General features: G+C 37.1%; 1 protein-coding gene across 3 annotated transcripts in view; it reads right to left on the reverse strand.

Annotated features, from left to right (window-relative positions):
• Nucleotides 1-2,778: 2,778 nt before the first annotated feature.
• CNOT6 (CCR4-NOT transcription complex subunit 6) overlaps nucleotides 2,779-19,561 on the reverse strand; it is a 36,068-nt gene continuing 19,285 nt past the window's right edge. For 2 of the 3 annotated variants that reach the window (XM_014948070.1, XM_014948069.1), the window contains exons 3-12: nucleotides 18,804-18,990; nucleotides 15,073-15,158; nucleotides 13,856-13,960; nucleotides 13,704-13,772; nucleotides 12,060-12,217; nucleotides 11,395-11,549; nucleotides 10,280-10,434; nucleotides 9,065-9,295; nucleotides 7,552-7,754; nucleotides 2,779-6,904 (exon numbers count right to left, since the gene is read on the reverse strand). In XM_014948070.1, the coding sequence (XP_014803556.1) occupies nucleotides 6,692-6,904; nucleotides 7,552-7,754; nucleotides 9,065-9,295; nucleotides 10,280-10,434; nucleotides 11,395-11,549; nucleotides 12,060-12,217; nucleotides 13,704-13,772; nucleotides 13,856-13,960; nucleotides 15,073-15,158; nucleotides 18,804-18,990 (1,562 nt within the window). In that variant the 3' untranslated portion in view covers nucleotides 2,779-6,691. The remainder of the gene's footprint in view (nucleotides 6,905-7,551; nucleotides 7,755-9,064; nucleotides 9,296-10,279; nucleotides 10,435-11,394; nucleotides 11,550-12,059; nucleotides 12,218-13,703; nucleotides 13,773-13,855; nucleotides 13,961-15,072; nucleotides 15,159-18,803; nucleotides 18,991-19,561) is intronic. The other variant, XM_014948071.1, reaches the window with a different exon arrangement.

The raw sequence follows: 19,561 nt of genomic DNA on the forward strand, positions 1-19,561 counted from the left end.
CAGGAATACCCCATGGCAATAGAGGGGCACAGCCTCTCAGGGAGCAGCTAAGGAAGCATAAACCTTCAGCTGTTTTACACACTGTCTCAAAACACTGCAAAGGGAATGGGAACACTCATGAACTGAGAAGCTGAAAATCAAAAATGCACTTTGAAGGATAATCATGTTTGTCCTGCTCCTCTCCCACCGGGCAACACACCCAATTCAGACTTCTTACTGAATGCAGTTGCCAAAAAGCAGAATACTAACTGATATGCTGTTTTCTGAAAAGGATGAAGGGAAATAAATCCAGCCTCTGAAGAGCTATCGACACCAATAGCCACAGTGAAAAACTGCAATTAATTCACTATTGGCACCCAAAGGGAGAAGTCTGTACCTTGACACAGAAAAACTAGGAAAAAAAGAAAAAGAGAGAAATAAAAACCCAACTAGAAAAACTAAACTAAACTAACTAACTAGAAAAAAAAATAGTGTGCTATGAACAATAAGCTGAAGCTTAAATCTTTGTGGTCATTAAAACCTAGCAGGAGTGTATATATGGTTTTATTTTCTCTAATGGATATTTTTTACAATAAACATTTAGCATTTTTAAAAGAAATTAATACTGTCCACTCTCACACCAGGAAGATTTCATATTTTTTTACAATAAACATTTAGCACTTTTAAAAGAAACGAATACTGTCCACTCTCACACCAGGAAGATTTAACCAGAACACACCTTCTTATCTTTTAAAAATTGGTAATCTGTGAGAACACTAGGCTTATTTTGGAATAAGAAAATATCCAAATGCACCAAAGGTCCCTATAGCTTAATTGGCTTTACTGCTTTCCATGCAAACAGAGTAAGTGAACATTTAGAGAGCGAACAATTAGTGCCTCTGGGTTAGGAGGGGAAGATGAAAAGCAAGAAAGCAGCTAGAACACTCACCTTTAATGAAATACAGCTTCTCCCAAAAGGTCACCTGATGTACCTTGCATAATCTTGCCATTTCCACTTACCTTTTTTCTGTTTCTCCTTCTCTCTCCTCAGACTCAATTCCAGATGTTTTAAGGTTCTTCTGCTCCACCCGTGTTAGCACAAAAGAAATGCCACAAAGTCACCTGCACCAATTTGGGACATTCCCACCCTGCAAGGCACAGACCCAACTTTGTACTCTCACTGAAGAGCTGCTGGACACGGGGACATGAAGGGATAGGAACTAGGAGTCTGGCCAGAGTGATTTTGTATTCAATTATATTAAAATAGCTGTAGTTATTCTACTGCAACTTAAGGAAAGATACATCTTATTCGACCTGACTCAGTACCACAGGGCACAAACTCGACTCACATCTTTGTCTTCGAGCAAGAGATGCTGTTTTCCATATACTCAGGCTCTCCCTGAATTTCAGCACAGTTTCCTACAGACAGATATCCTAATGCTTACATGCCAGGTTAGCAAATATTATTTAAGAGCTCAAAATCCCCAACTTGGAATCACGTGACAACAGCACTGATTTTAAAATGTAACATTAAGTAGATTAAATGCAGCAAGCAAAGGCCCTAGAATGATTTTACCATTGAGGACCAAGTAGGTCATTTCATGCCCATGGTGACAGCTGGGTTTCTAAAGCCAGCATTTAATTGGCATGGACATTACCAAACCCAACTGCTGCCACGGGAAAAGGTTCTTTCCTGGGCCTGGATTCCCAAAAATACTTTAAAAGAGGAATTCTACAAGCCCAGCTTTCGGGAGGGCACTCTCAAATCCCTTCACTCCAACTCTCTGCGCAGGAAGCCTGGGTTACACACACCATCTAGTGGCAAGACTGGGCTGTGATGGGGGAACCAACCTCACCCCGAGACAGAACCAAAGAGAAATAAATCAGTGCTGAAGCCTGAAACAGACTCATCGCCCCGTTGGGGACTTGCAGCTGCTTCCAGAGAGCAAATTTTAAAACTACAAGCAATCCGAAGGCTCTGGGGCGGGTGGTTTTCACGGAAACGCTGACCTCGATCATTTATTTCAAAGCAAAGCGGTGCCAACGTAGTGACTGTGAGCTCTGAAGAGACACTGGGGTGCCAGCGAGATGTCTTGTGTGTTCAGCACTTCACATAGCAAGTGGGCTCAGAGGTTTTGTGTTTTCTGCTGCTTGTGATGGGAACATCATAAAAAACGTTAAGAGTCCGTATTGCTATGCACACACTCTGATACACACTCTGATACACCCCCAGAAAAAACATGGTATTATAATAGACTAAGGGCAAGAGGTAGCTGAACCTCATTCCAAAAAAAATAAAGCAAAAGCAAGAAATATTCACTTTGTTCCCCTTCTATGGTAAATCAATGAAATCTTTGAATCCCTTCCCACTGCCAGATTCCAAGCCTACTTTGGGCTTTCTAGGGCTGGGAGGGAAGAGGAAGGAAGGAGCAGGTTCTACTGGACACAGACCAAACCTGTGAACCCTCCCCTGCACGACTAACCTTACTGATCAACTTGGGAAGGTCAGAAGATGGCCAGGCGGGAAGACACAGGGTTGAGACTCGAGTAGGTTTGGACACAGGTTTTCCACAAATGCTGGAGGCATTTCTAACCGGGTCTTCACTTTGCAATCCAAACCCAGCATTGAGTCCGCAGCTCTAGAAAGTCAGAGTTAAGTACAGAAAAGTCTTCCCAGGATTATCAAGTTTCTTACGTGCATCCATCTTCCCCCTAACACACTTCACTCACGCCGGCTGCACGGGCAACTCCTCGGAAAAAGCTTCAGGAATTAAGTTAAAATATGAATTAGACTTCAAGAAGGTTTGAAACAGATATTGGATTTATTGGTCAGCTATGAGTAGGAAAATACATTGGTAAAGAAAAAGAAGACCCTGTATATAAATATAATACTAACTAGTTAAAATTTGACCAAGAAGAAAGTTCCACTGAAGAGAACAGTAAAAGCCCTTGTTTACCATCAGACCATATTCAGTTTCCCATTTATCTTATTGAAGAGCTGCCTATAGACAAATGCAACATTCTTTGAGCTTAGTGCAGATAATGTGCTGGTTTTTGTTACATGAATGGTAAACAAGAGTTAGTCCAGTGCATTACACATTATACAGAAGTACTGTGAATAAAGACTAAGATATTCTAGACACTACTTAAACATACCAAGACACTTAAGTATTACAAATTTATGCAACCAAAAGAAAAGAATAGCAGTTAACATACTAAAAAATACTGTGTCCGGCTGGATGAAAAAGGCTTGCTACTTAAGCGGTTAACTGAATTTTTTTAAAGTTTTACAGTGTAATTAGTTGGGGTTTTTTCCCCCCAGTGGTGTTGTAATTATTGTGTCTTTCACACAGGTTTTGTGTGGTTGAAAAAGCAAACCACACAAAAAGAAGCAAAAAAAATAAGCTATTTTTTAACTGCTGTAAAAAAAACAACTTGGGAGATTTAGTAAAGTTGCATCGAAGATGCATACGTACAATGTTCTTAAAGGGAGTTTTGTCAAATGCTGGCCAAATTTACTCTTTTTTCCTTAAAGCTGCTAAAAGGACAAAATAATTACAACACACACTGACTTATATGCTCTTTCCCTCCCCCTACTTGTGTTATGTTAAAAGCAGTAACTTGTGGTATTAGTCTTGTAGTCTAATCAATTCTTTTAGTTAAAGGTATATTTCGATTTACACTTTGACACCCAGAATTCTTGGTAAATGTAAATAAAAGTAGACAAGATATGGCTGACTGTACTTGAAGTGGAAAAAAGCCTGGTCTAACCTAAATAAATCCTTTCAACCCCAAGGATGTTCTGTGACTTTTGCTATATGTGCTTTTACAACAAGAACACTGAAGGTACGTTATGGCAACACCCAAAACCACCTCGAATAAAAATATTGCAAATAACCATTTTGTGTTAAAAACTATGAAGCAAACATTTTGATTTTGTGAAGACACAGTTTATTGCCTTATTCTATGTTATAGCTGGAAACTGAGACTTTCGAGTTAGATTTGTTTGACACAGGAATAAATTTTCTTTGAAAGATTGTTTGACAAAGTTTCTGTCAGCTCTGTTTTGGTGTCACCTGGTCTTTCCCTATACTCCAAATATTTCTCCTTCCTTCAGCCCCCGAGTGATCCCTTCGGTCCAGTTAAAACCCAGTGAAATCAAAGGAGTGTCTTCAATCTATTCAGTGGGTTTTCAATTGGGACCTGATGGACTAGTATAAAAGCTGGAGGGAACGGTTATTTAAATGGACCCTTAGATTAAAAGGTGACTACGCAGGAACAGTTGTGTCTCCAGAAGCACAAGGGGCTGTATTTTAACATGCTGTCATAAATTCCAATATTTTTTAAGACTAAGCAATACAGGAGAACACGTCTTGGATAAAGCTCAAACCTTTAGAATCTAACAAGTGCACTCAAGCTCCAGCATCTATTAAAGTAAATTATCCCCCTCTAAGAAATACAAAATGAGTAAGTGCTTCCCTTCCCCTTCTGTAAAGCTTTCTGGACTCATTACACCATCCAGATAATCAGAAAAGAAAAATAGTTTGCTCAGTTTGACAAGCTAAATTGGCTCATCACCACTGGAAATTGTCATGATGTACATTACCAAGACATCATTAAGGAAACATGAGTAAAACACCTTTTATTCACACTTTACAAAAAAACCCAAAAAAACAAACAGAAAAAAAGTAACACTACGCATTAAGTCTACTACAGCAATACTACCAGCATTTCAATGTACTGATTATAAACTGGACATGTTTGGTGTTTTCACAACTAAAACCAAAACAAAATAACCCCAAGAGATCAGGTCCCAGACAAGGATTCAAGATCAAAGTTCCTCCTATTGAAATTTTAAAATGTACATTTTACATAACCGAACTGTTTGCAGTTTCTACTTTCAGCTTACAAACAGAACGGTATGAGCACACTTAAGCGCTGACTACTTTTCAATAAAATTTTGAATCATTATTACCAATCCGCTCTCTTATATATAAAAATTCACAATATTTAGAAAGTTTTCTCTTAATGCTCAGTGTCCTTTTGCTTCCCTGCCCGCAGCTGAAACAAAAGCTGTTTACGACCAAGCTCTCTAGCTCCATTTTTATTTTATTTTTTTTACATTGATTATTCAAGTTGTATTAGTTTAAGGAGATCATAAAGTCTCCCCTTTTAGGATACAAATAGACAAGTTAAATTTGTAAGCTGTTACATACTTGGCTCCATGACACAAATGGCACTGAGGGTACACTATAAATTTAGTCTTGCTTGACACTTTAAAATAAAGACTTGGTCACTTTAAAAAAAATGATCTGAAGAATTGTCTTTGGGACCTGTATTGAAAATGCATTTATTTTTACACTGCTTCATCAATAGAAAATGTAGGGTTGGGGTTTTTTTTCTTCAAGGAATTATACTTTCTGAAACTGAGGAACACATTTAAACGAAAGAGAATTCACATGATAGTAATTCTTAGTGGGAAAGACAGCACTGTGCAATGACACTGAGAGAAGCAGTGCATGGGTATTAGAAGCTAGAAACTGTGTACCCATAACCTGAACATGTTCCAAAAGTGTGATATTCAATGCTTCACAAAGGAAAAAAAGATGCCACAGCTTATACAAAAGTATCTTCATAAAATTTTCACAAGTGTTAACATTATTTAAAAAAATAAAAGAGGATGCACAGGATCTCTCTGCATGCACAGGCAGTGCTAGTTGAGAACAAATTTAAGCAGGCACAGTGGAGATAGGACAAGTATTTAAAACAGAAATGGAGAAGCTGTACACAAGTATCCCTAAATTTTTACTTCAAAAGTTAGAGATGAGAAAAATATCTGAGTGTATACACATCAGCAATAACTTCCAATCCATACAGGTCTACTTATATTCACTGCTTAGCTTATCTGTTCTGCGAGAACTCTATGCTTTTCTCTTTTTTTTTTTAATAAATCAGAAATAGACAGAATGCATTTAGTTACCTCTGTAAGATATTAAGATTTTATAGGTTTGGATTTTAAAAGCAACGTTCTCAATTGAACATAAAAAGTAGTACAAAAGGGCTAACGAAACCCTAACAGTGCAAATCATTAGCAGAGAAAACCTGTGACAACCTCTTTTACAAGCTGGCCTTTATAACACATGAAAACAGATAAAAATTTAGCCTTAGTTTACAATACAATCATTTTCCAAATCTGATTTTTCTTTTTTTTTTTAAAGTACAAAATCTCATAAATCAGGTTTTCTGTTGTTCATATACAATCAATAAAGGCTAAATTCAAATTCTATATTTTACAAACAAGTCTGAAAAAGGAGGGAGTGAAGTACGGAAGAATGTTCTGTGGATGTTCCTACTGGCCTCAAAAAAGTAGTGCTACAGATAACTGTGCAAAGAGAATATACTGTATTACAATTCCCTATTTCAAGGCATGAAAATGTCACGTTGGATAAAAGAAACAGGAAGGTTAATTGTAACATATTAAAGAAAGGTGCAAACGCACCAATCGCTGTTGAACAGTATACAAAGTATATTGGGCTCAGAATTGTGTCTGTTGATAGCACCTGGCTTTTACTATGTCTTTAGCAAACAATTAGATTTAAGATTAAGATTATTAAGAAAAAAAAAAAATCCCTGTTGGCCATACCTCACTCCTCTATATTCAGATTTTACAATTGTACAAGTTAGATTGAGGTTGCCCTCTAAAATGTACTGACTACCTCCTGCCAGGGAGATGGATTCCATTTACAGGAGGCAGGAAAGGCAGCAAAAGCTCCAGTTGTGCAAAAAGTGAGAAGTGGTCAGAAGGGATGAGTGGATGTGGACAACCACTTATATTGTTCTCTATTAACCAATGATGATCCAAAGGTCCAAGAATGCCAAGTATGTTTAGCTGAGGTTTAGAGTAGAAGATGTAGTCAATAATACCCTAAAATAAGAAAAGAAGGGGAAAAAAAAATTGATTATTAATATATATTCTTGACTCAAGTTCCAAACAAAAGGTGAGTAAGTGAAAGGCTACCATTCCTTCTCCACAGCACATCATCCATTTAGGAGACTTCTGCTTCCTACATCCCATGGGTAACTCAATATAGATTAGGAGAACAAAAGAAAAAGTATCACTTCTGCTCTGCTTTTGTGGGCTGTAACTTCCAACCTCCTACAAAGCTTCAAATCACACTGCTCTCATTTTGAAGAGGAAAAGAACCATCTTTGCTTCCCTGGGCAATGGAGCACTGAGAGTTTTCAGTAGCAAAACGGGTTATTTCCTTGCAGTTGACAGTTTAAGTGCCCCTCTTGTACTATTCCATTTAGCTTGGAGTATTAAAATACAGAATCTTCTTATTTACATGGAAGGTTAACAGCATCCCAACTCTCACAAATCTATTACAAGTTACTAACAAGAAAAAGGAAAATTTGGTTTCTAGGAGACTGAAGTGTTGTGCTCTAGTTTGCTATGGTTTATATATAAACTGGATGAATTTACTGTTAGCTACCCAGATTAACTTCTTTGTTAAACAACTTCATACAGCAAATCACATTCGTTAAACTTCAAACTACCAGCCAAGTCCTTACCTTGAAGTCAAATGTGTAATTTGTATAAGGCATGAGACCATTCTCATAGGCACTCTTCAACTTGAAACCATGTGTAATTCTTCCGTTTGTTGTTCCATTCTTCCCATTACAGCTGAAGTTAGTAAGACTTTCATTGTATCTCAGTTCCTTAAAATCTTTGTGGTTTGTTTCCACTCCACCAGTGCTCAAGTACTCAACAACACCTATAAGGGGAGACACATACAAACAAGCCTTCAGCAAATAAAGAGTGTGTAGGTACTTTGAGTCATATATGCAACTTTACACTTATATAAGCTAAATCTTAAACGCGTATATAATATAGTCAGCTGTAGTTCTTTTAAAATATTGCAAGACAATATATATTTCTGTCCAGAGCAAAGTGACCTAGAACAAAGAGACATGATTTGATTAGAAAAAAAAACAAGAATGTTAATAAGGAACAGACTGAAAGGGGAAGATAAATAAAGTGGAAGTAAAATTCTATAGATGCTATGTGGCAGCTTCCTCCTCTCCTTGTCTCTATGCTCAAGACTTGGCTTTCAACGTTCTTCAGCTAAAATGTTGCTAAAAAAGCCAACTTTTGTACCACTACTTCAGATAAAATTAACTTTAAAGAGTCTGTAAAGCCAAATGGACAAGATTTGGAAAGTTATGACTGTGCCTCTTAATTTCAGAATAGCTGTGTTAAGGTTCCAGAAGATAAAAGGAGCAATCAGACACGTGAACTGGCCACTGCAGTAGCACCAGCTACACTTGCCTTCCTGGGATCAAAAAGAATGAGATTTCCAGTACTGCTGAGCAGTAACTGCTCCTCTCAACCCTACCAGATGTGAGGAGCTGCCAAGCAGAGGTCAGAAGGAAGTGGGACAGGAATGGAGATAATTATATTGAACAACTGCCACTAAGAAGGAAGAATGACTCTTGAGTTCAGCAGTTCAGCTGGGTACCCGAGGAAGCCAAAAAGACAAGCACTGAATCTGTTCTTTTCTTGCACTTACAAAGTTGCCACCAAGTAAAAAAAAACAAAAGTTGTATGTTTGTAAAGAGGTCTGAGGAATCCCTTTCTGGCAGGAGATATAGTGAATTTTAGAAGTCCAAAAACATTTGAGCTGCAGAAAATTATTATGTGGTGGCAACTTTAAAGAGAAAAACCATCTTCTCACACTTAAAATGAAGAAAACCCAATTATCAGCAACATACTCATGTTTCCAGTTATTTTTTGGAAGGTATTTTCTTCCTTTCCATTCCTGTATTGTAAGGTAACAATGAAAATGCTTCTGAAAGACCAGACATAGCTATCCAACTGCACAGGCAGTAAAGTCGCTCACAAAGAAACTATTGTCTCTTTTCTCTCTTTCTTTTATTTTCTTAGTACCTTTAGAGCTTATGATAACAAACAACATATTCTCTAAGTTGAAAACTCCTTCAAAAAAGTGAGCCCTTAAAATTTAAATTGTTACGCACTTGAAACAGTCTAAATTAAATAAATACATAAATAAAAAAGAACTCTTACCAGAATCTGGTAGAGAATTGAGATCTGCACACAGTACAAGTGGAATGCTTCCAAGTTCTCCCGAAACACCAGGTTTGAGACTACGAGAAGCTTTATCAATAATGTTCTTTACCTCGGACAGGAACATCATAGTCTGAACCAGCTTCACATCAGAATAATCTGGGTCCCAATGCATATGTGCATTAGCTACAAGAACTAGCTGCTTTTCCATCCCAAGATGTGGCTTTCCAGCTAAAATTTAAGATCAATTATTTACGTTACATGATCAACAACAGAAAATACTATCATTGAATTTTAAACAAGATGCTTCAGGGAATGAAAAAATAAAATAAAATACCAGTATAACTTGGAGAAGGTTAATATCATTTCATTTAAGAGGGTCATACAATTCCTCTTACATCTCCTAAATATTTTAGTTGATATAAAGCATTAGGAAAAATTGTGTTTCACATTCAACAAACATGTTCAACAAAAACGTGTTTCACCATTAACAAACAGACACCTTGTTATAGGTATTGCTTATGTATCTAAGAATATGGTGAATTAACACAGATTATCCTAATTACAGGCAGACAGTGTTGTTCTAAAAAATTACAACAGTATTTGTTGAGGTTGTGATGGTAAACAGACACTGCTCGTATCTCATCAGGCAATGAGCTCTGAATTTTAAGTTATCCACGTTATAAGTTACCCCTCTTGCTAGAAGTGCTTCTTAAAAGGCTTGTTGTTAGAATCTGAATTAATAAAATATTATTCGGATAAATATAACACAGGTTGAGTAGGTACCCACTGAGATACTTATAAAGCCAATTTACATTTGCTAAATTAAGAATGACAGGGCAGAACAAACAGGTTGTATAAGCATGACAGTGAAGGAAATAACAAGCTAAAATGATGCAGATACACGATCCAGAAACACACACCACCAACTGATTCTTTGATACCTGTACATAACTTCAAGCGAAAAATCACTCAAACTCAAGTCTTTGTATTTTTAAGCAAAAAGGTATCAGCAGAAAAAAAAATCTTCAAGCAATAAGGAGCAATATGACTTCTCCCCAAATCCTCTTTGAAAATAGACTTCTCTGAGCATACAATATGCAAAGTTATATTCATCTGCAGAACCTCGTTTCTCTGATTTACTATAACAAAAGTCTTTTTTTTTCATTTACAAAATACACACTCTATTAAAAAATTCAACTAAACAGGACTTACATGACATTTCTATCAATTCCTTTCGCAGTTCTAACAATACAGCCACTCCAATGTTATCTTTTGTCATAACTCTGTTCAGCATCGCTTCTGACCCCTCGGAGTTTGCCATAGCTAGTTGATTAAACTCAACAGTATGTTTTTGAACCAAAGTAAATCTGAAAGAGAAGCATCATATTTTCTTCAGTAGCCAGATACAAAAGGGTTACAAATAATCCTCCTTTTTATTAAAGCTCAAATACATTTACGATGTGAAAATCTCAGCCAATCACATGATTTTATAAAATCCTAAACTGAAATCAAAGGATACACTTTTCCTAGCAATTTTTATATATTTTCTACTACCTTAGTTTCATTTAAAACATTTCATTTCCAGAGAGAAAGATTGAGAAACTATAGAAAAGGAGTGCTTGTTTCTAAATATGCATCAGTTTCTAGTTCAAAGATGCAGGTTTAAGAGAGGGACTAAGTATTTTTTCTAAGCCAAAAGGCATCAAACCTGGCACCTACATTTCCTTGTGAACACAAAGGACTGGAAGGAAGAGGAGGAAGGGAAATTATTACCCCCATATCTGAACAGCTGTACAATTTCACACAATGAGTTAAGTGCTGCAACTCTTTAATAATGGCTATTTTTCAGAAGCAAGCGGTGATATTTAGTACCTTTTCTTATGCTTTTATCAGAAAATTAATGTATCAAAAAGTCGGTGTCATCTGAGGTCTTATTTCAGCAATTCTGGGGATTATCAATTCCTTTACTCAAATAAAAAAAAAGCAAGAAAATAAGACATTTGCTTCATTTTTCATTGTTAATGGTTGGGACACACACACTCAACAACTGAAGTGTAATTTAGTGAGCTCCTAACCTGCATTGCTCTAACAGAATGAAATTCCAACTTAAAACTTCAGGGTAAAATTTTCTATTACTACTTACACACAGCGTGATTTCTCTTGTACGGACCATTTTTTTTCTAACCATAGGAATGCTCTCTAAGAAACACTGAATGGCTACAAAAAGGGCAAGTAATGCCAAACTGCTTGAGCTATAGATGGAACTGAGAAATGATGTGAAAGAGAGTGAGACACAACAGAAAGCTTGGCCAATACAAATCACTTACTTTTCTGTTTTGAAAAATATTGCACAACCATCAACATGTTTTCTTTCCTGTTCTGACATTGTCCTAGCTCTAGATTTTGGACTGAAGAATCCATTGTAGCCGCGTTCTTTCAATTCTACCAGGAAAAAACTGTAGTACTGTTCCGTTTCAACCTCCTATAAAGTTGTAAGACAACATAGCAAGAATGTACTATTAGCAAAATATAGAAGATTGATATTATTTAGAATCTTCAGAAGTGTAAATCACTTTCGAATTAGATTTAAGGGGAAAAAATTCAAGAATTAAGTACCTCAGAGAATGCAAATTTGAGAGCAACATCCCTATTTTAAGAAAATATAAATGAATTTCTGTAATCCCCAGAGTTATGATTATCTCAAGCCTTTTATTTGAAAATGTGTCAATTATAGCCCCACATACACACGAAGGCACAAAGACACCCCCACATGCATTTCTTTGATCAGCAGCTGCTGGTTCACATTCCAACTGTGTGGGCTGAAAAGCATTCTTTTGATGTCAAGCAACAAATAACGTTCTAAACACCACCTCTTTTTCCCTTTTGTTTCCAGAAGGTTTTGAAAGCAGGCCATTTACTGTAAATACATTTAATCTAGAGAAACCAGCACATGGGAACAGAAACGGAAAAGAAAGAACGGTATATATTTTACCTGAAGACTTATGATGTCAGCATTGCAGCTCAGGATTTCCTGCATAATGGCTTTTTTTCTGTATTCCCAGTTCAATGCCCAAGATGGACAATAGCCATAGAGCTGCCGGGTTGCGTATTTATCACAGAGTACGTTGTAACACATGACAGAGAACAAGGCTGCAGAACAATAATTTTACTTAAATACCGATATATTCAGCAAGAAATACATATAAACATATATATTTTTTTTTTTTGTTCTTCACTTTTGCCTCCTGCAAATTTAATTTTTTTGTTGTTGTTGTTCTTCACTTTTGCCTCCTGCAAATTTATCAATTCAGGCTTCATTTACTTCAACCAAAACACAGCACATATACCTATACTAAAAAAAATTCTTAGTCCTTCTAAGAAGATCATTCCAAGTGCAGACTTATGGCAACTGTCTCCTAGCATTCAGTTAGAAAACAAAACCCAAACTCCCTCTTTAAATGGTTAATGCAGTAAATAGCAGCCAAATGTACTTTATGCTAAGCGGTGCTCTACTTGTGAAAAGCCTAAAACAAAGTAAGCGTATTTGAACACTTACATACAGAGGTTTGCAAACTCTTAAAATAGATTATTTCAAATCTACCTTAATTATTACCAGGGCGAAGTGTAACAGATCCACAGGCAGGGTAAGGATCCCTTCGCACAATGAAAACGTACAGGCAAAATAAAACTCCAAATGCTTCTACCTCTAAAAGCTTACAATGTGCAAAGACAAGAAACATCTACTCTCTGTTTTCATCTGGAACTGGAGTGATAATGAGACCGTTTGGGGCAACTTGACAAGTAATCCAGCAGATCTTTGGGTTTGTTTCGCTGGGTTTTTTTGTTTGTTTTTAAGAAACACTAAGGAATTTGCAGTACAAAAATGAGATACTTAGAAACTTATTGGGAGCTCCTCTCAAATGTGCAGTACAACTCAGGAAAAAGAAACAAGACAATTGTTTGAATATTTAGCAAACTGAGGCAACAATACTGGGCTGGTTGGGGGTCAAAGTCCATAATTTTGAAAAATAAATAGGTGGCAGCAAAACATAAACTGCATTAACATCATGATCTCTGAAGCAAAATCAATAGGGGAAAGTAATGTACATCAGTCCTGAAAGAGAGGACACTGCAGTAATTGCTAAGTTTTTTGGTGTGCAGGTGAATAGAATTCTAGCACTGTATTTTAGACAATTCATGCAGAAAAAATGAGTAAACAGTTAAACATGTCCGGAATCCCAACAGCAAGAAAAGTGCTGAGACAAAGATGATACACAGGTTACTTAAAAGGAAAAACTTCCACATTTTTGGAAAATTCTGCTCACGTTGTTCCATTTTTTTTTTTTTTACTCTTCAAGAAATGTTCAATTAAGCCTGTTATAATTCAACTATTTAACTAAATTGTGGACAACAGTTTCAATTCCTGTGAGGAGGACGTTAATTAAAAAGAAATTAATTCATAGTAAAAGATGGGTAAATCTGGAACAGGTGCTCCAATTGAGATAGAGCCACTTTAGCTGGCTGGTCAGCACTGCACAGATCATTGGTTAATTTCAGCATCAAAATTTTTTAAACAGATAGTAAAGAACCACAGCTTCTATAACAAACAAATAAATAAAGAGAAGTGTTACAGTACCTGTTGGTCTTGTACGGTCTGGTTCTTGCAACATAATCCAAGATCTTGGAGGTGGTTGTTCTGTTGAAACTACGGGAACATTCAAGAGACAAAAGTGATAATCACATTTATTTTACACAGCAGAAATAAATGTTTCAAGAATGATCACTTACTTCTTTTTGCAGTACCTGCCAAATTATCAAGCAAATAGTTCAGTAGCCTTCGTGTCCCATCTGGTTCCTGATAAAGGTTCAGAATATCCTGTGTAAGTGGATTTCCTGCAAACAGATATACAGAAATCCTAAATAAAATATACAGAACCATTCTGAGCTTACCTATCAGTGTTTAAAGCCAGCATCTCTAAAGAAAGATAATGCATGTACTATGAGAAAGATGTTTCAGATCCCCTGTCTTCCATCCCACAAAACACTACATGTGTGAATCCTCATCCCTGGAGGGGTTCAAGGCCAGGTTGGATGGGGTTTTGAGCAATCTGGTCTGGTGGGAGGTGTCCCTGCCCAGGGCAGGGGGTTGGAACTGGATGATCTTTAAGGTCCCTTCCAACACGTTCTGTGATTCTACAAATAGCTTTAGTGAAATGAACCGCATTCCCTCCTGCATCTGTCTTCTGCCTGAGGACCCCAAGGACGGTTGCTGGATCTGAGAAGAACTGGTACAACACCACGAGAGCTGCTGAGGCCAAACAAAGGAGCCACCTCTGCTCACTTTGCTCCACCCGAGTGAAACATCCAGCATCAGTTTATTTACCAGTCACACCCGAGTAGAGCCCCCAGCATCTGCCAAAGGCATAAGCAGACTGTGAAGTTTTCATGGGCAACACACATTGCAATTATCTCCTTTTGAGGGGGAGAAAAACAGAGTTTTGAGACTTAACAGCGTTTAGAGGTATGGCATCACTCAGTGCTCCTGACACTGTGGTACGAGTTCCCCCAAGGTCAGCAATTTTATAGCTACAATCTATACACTTTAAAAAGAAAAAAAAAATTGGAAAAAGATTTATATTGCTGCTTGCATAGAGAGCACAATACCCTACAGCAGCTTTGTGAAGCACGTTCCCTTTTTGGTTGAGTACCTACAGTTAACTGCAGGCTATTTCTTAGTTAAAGCATCACTGTACCCAACCCCTACGCAAGCAACAGAAAGCTCCCGCTCACTCTGCAGAGGAATGAACCACTTTTTATGTCAAGTGCTTTGCCAAACTAGGTTTTTTTCTTTTTTTTTTAAGTAATGATAATTATAAACGCGGAGTAAGTAGCTACACCTGGGATTACTATTCAGTAACGTTTTAGGAACTAGCAGTCCACAGCCATTACATCTCAGAAGCAGTGATCATTAATCAAGCATGGATATCAAGAAAAAGCAGTAATACCTTTCAGACCCAAAGTCTGTAACTGGAACAGTTTTCCCAGCTCAAAAGGTAAAACTCGTAACAGGTTGTTATTTAAATGTAGTTCCCTGTAGACAGAGCAAGAATCATATAGGGCTGAAAACAGACCAGCACTTGCCTTCAGCAGTATAGTATAAAAAGTTTAATTTTAAAAGAGAAACAATATACTAGCAGAGCATGATATTGAAAAATCTCAAAGATTAAACAGCGATAGTTATGGAAATCTGCTGTACTCAGACGTATACACACACAGACAAAATAAAAGTAGCTGTTTGGTGAGTTCATCCTAAAAAGTCAAGCATTTTGTAAACATTAGCAATAACTAAATACTTTAATAACTACAAGCAGTGAACAGTAGCAGCTCTGACAAACCAGACTATGAAACTGTCTGGCTATGATGAAAGGCCAAATAAACAGAAATTATATCCCAGAAAACAAATAAGCAAAAACTCCAGGACCAGGAGAGTAAGAACATGACATTACCACGTAATAGTAACTTACAATATTAATTTTCTGGTGTTTGTTTTCCTAATTTCAGTGTTAAGACAAAATATGTGTTTTTTAACTTAGAAAAACAATATGCAGACAGGAACAGAATTCATGTCCTGAATTCTGATTTCCCAATGAACTGGCCAGAGAAAATGGAGTTTTTAGGAGCTTTTCACTTGCATAAACACACTCCCATCTAAGCAGTGAAGACTTTCCTCATCACATTCTTATGTGCTCACCAGACACACACAGGTTTGTTCTTGTTTTTTCAATATAAAATCCCATAGACAAAAGCACTCATTTTAGAAAGAAACTCCAAAGCCCAGTGTGTCATTCTAGGATTTGCAAGTATGAGTGAGGCATGTAGCAGGTAGGAAAGAGGATGGAGAATTTAAGAAAAAGGAAAGCAACATCTCTGCTAGTTCTCAGCACTTGCACAGACATTTGAGATTTAAATGGCTATTATTTTTAGGGATGATATTCTATATGACAATATAAAGCTACTAGTTTATTCTTTAGGAAGCTACTTTTTCCTCTAAGGGTTTTTCAAAGCACTGCTGAAATCTAAAAAAAAGTTATGTAGGAATTACAAAAAAAATATACCCTGTTCTTCTTGAAGAAAAACATCAAGCAGAAAGAACAGCACAGTAGTAGGTATCATTACACTTTCGCACTTGGATGAAAGAATTATTTTCTCTAACGATCCTTGCCTCTGCAGAACCCGCCCTCTCTACAAAGGGGATCACAGCAAATCCCACCAGCTCTTTCAAGCATTATCAAGCAAATCTGGTTTATGTATCAGCTTTCCAGGACAACATGGTACAGTGTTTATTTTTCCTCCTCTTTCCACAAAGATCAGCAATCTTACTGCTCTCTGCTCTGACACCTCTTTCTTCAAGTACCTGCAGAAAAAAGGGAGATGGAGGCAGCCTCAGGCGAGCTTTGCCACACAGACCAAACCCAGAGCTCCAGACGTGGGAGCTGGAAGACTCGTTATCAATCCTCAAGTGTGAGAGCACAAATGATTTCTGTGGCCCAGGACACTGGCAATGCCCAGTGTTAAATTACCATCAGTTTGAAGAACTTCCCAAAAGCTATGGGACATGTCCGCAGTAAGAGCCAGCCCAGAACATAAAACTCCAGCACAGTTGAGACCTACGGAGCACCATCACGTAGGATGCACTTCGGGGTTTTCTTTCCCTTTCACCCCAGTGAAAAGAAATGAGGGCAACTTCCCAAAAGCTATGGGAAGTGCCTGCAGCAAGGGCCAGCCCAGAACATAAAACTCCAGCACAGTTGAGACCTACGGAGCACCATCACGTAGGATGCACTTCGGGGTTTTCTTTCCCTTTCACCCCAGTGAAAAGAAATGAGGGATCAGCTTCAATTACTGAGGATGGAGAGTGTGCAGTGGATTAATGCACCAGCTTTTCACATCCACAGATCCGGATTCAAGTATTATGTTTAAGTCACAAACAGAAAACTAGTGTGGATCCTAGACCTCAGCCACACATTTCACATTCACCACATTTAGCCTTCTCTACTCAGGAGACACTTAGGACTTGGAAGAGCTGAAGCTTCATAGAATCAGCCCCAATAGACTGGGAAAAGTGTTGGGAAGAAGGCAAAATATCTTTTGACACTACCGATGACTACACAGTGCTAGCTCCATGTGATGAGTATTAAGTTTACAGCAATATTTTAAAAAGAAAAAGACAGATGAAAATGAAAGGATGCTAATGAAGTACAAAGATGAATTTGAGAATATTCCAGTAAATTTAGGATTGCTAACTCACAATACTGAGAAATGGATAAAGGAGGGCAGAAACCTGTTACTAATAACTGCTTTTAATTGAAATAGTCTGTTCTAAAGAAAGCTTTGTGTTACTACTTCACAGTTTAAAAAAACCACCATACAACACACTACAAAACCGAGCTGCCAATTATGCTCTAAAAAGCAAGGTCCCTTTGCTCAGCCTCCACGGTTGAGACTTTAACTGCTTTGGAATTTGAGCTTTTAGTACCAATTTAATCAGCTAGTTTAATCCTCCCCAACAGAGTGGACTTTTCTAAAGTAGAAGAAAATGCAATGACTGATATTTCTATGTGCAAACTTGCTCTGCTTCCAGTTTCATTAAAGCTGTGCTGGCAGTCCATTCCTCTATTGTCTTCTTCTGTACTTCTAATAACATTCTCGTTACTTTTAGACTCAGAGTCTTCTGGATTTGAGAAAGCTGTCCATAAACATCTTCAAAATTAAAAACAATGAAGGCAATTACTGGTAACTGTGTAATAAACCTAAGATAAGCCTTTTGCTTTGGGTCAAGGGCAAAAGAACATTGCCTGTAAATATTTAAATGATATAAATCATTTAAATATTTACATAACAGTGTTTTTATAAAGTGAAATAATGCAGTCTTAATTATAACCTAAATAGGCATCGCTATTCACGTTTCAATTCCAAAATGAGGTATCATTCTGTGCACATCTTGGCATTAAAAAATTGAGGGGGAAAAGTGCCTTTAGAACATTTTTTTCCTCCCAAGTTTGCACAGGAATGCAGTTACATGATAGCAAAGGTGGGAAAGAGAAAGATAAACAAGTTGCAGTTGTTATCAATAAACAGAATTATTAATATTATGCATTTACATGATAGCAAAGGCGGGAAAGAGAAAGATAGACAAGTTGCAGTTGTTATCAATAAACAGAATTATTAATATTCTTAACAATAGTTCTTTAGATGAATAAAGAGGAAAAAATTGTCATGATTATGAATGTTTACTCTGACCTTCTTCCTACCTCGGCGTGATTACGAATGTTTACTCTGACCTTCTTCCTACCTCACTATGTATTAAAAGCAATTTTTGTGTGTATCAGTATTTCTTGGAGAAAAATGCCACATAGAAATTCGTAAAAGAGATGCATAAGAAAGGAAACCTGACTTGGAAAAATATAAAACGGGCGATCGCTATCAAACTGGGCAGTTTTGATGCTCATTCCGTACTGTCATACATCAGAACAGGAGATCACAGAAGATCCAGCATGGCTATAACTCCACAGACTATACCAAGCATACAGGGAGACAGATAAAAAGAAGTGAGGAGAGGGGAGTTAATTTATGCTTTTCATTTACTACAACATAAAAATTATACTGAAATTTATACTGTTGTTACAAAGATAATAAGAAAACAATTTTAACTCCTGTTAAGATGTAATGTAAGTACCTGAGTGACACCATGTTTCCGAGCTCTGCTGGTAAACTGCGAATTTTATTAGAGGACAGGTCCAGATATACCAGATTGTGAAGCTTGGCAATGTCTGAAGGAATACGGGATAAGGAATTGTCACTGAGATGCAAAGCTGTCAAATGGGTCAGTGTCCACAATGACGAACTCAAGCTTCTCACTTTCCCTGTGGAAGGAAGGTACAAAAGAGAAGAAACATTTAAAATACAGAGGTTTAGCAATAATTACACATTTTCTAAATAAGTATGGGGCAGAGGTGAGGGGGGACATTGAGGGAGAGTTTTGCTTGGTTTTTGTTGTGATTTTTATTATTTTATTCAATCCAAATTCCACTAATTGCCAATTCTATAGATCAAAAAAATTCAGTGATGCATAACAGAATGTAAGGTATTGCCAGGAATGCTTAGATTGTTTTTTTTTTCAAATCTGTAACTCAGGTTTAAACACCTGCCTTTCTCAAGTTCCATAAAAAAAACAAGACATATTGACTAATTGACCACAAACTCAATAATTAGCAGAGCCGTAAGAAACAGGTTTTTTTCAGTTATAGTTTATGTTTGAAATGAAAGATGCTTCTTTGGTTTGCCCCTTATTTCTGCACAACATCTTTCAAACCAAAAATCTTTATTCTATGGCATTAATCCAGCCAAGAACAGATAGAAGCACTATATTTAGGGTGACTAAAATGCTTAGTTGAGAACATGGATTTCCATATGGCATTCATCTAAAAGCTGCAT

The sequence above is a fragment of the Calidris pugnax genome, unplaced genomic scaffold, assembly GCF_001431845.1.
Source record: "Calidris pugnax isolate Ruff unplaced genomic scaffold, ASM143184v1 scaffold27, whole genome shotgun sequence".
Lineage (NCBI taxonomy): Eukaryota > Metazoa > Chordata > Aves > Charadriiformes > Scolopacidae > Calidris > Calidris pugnax.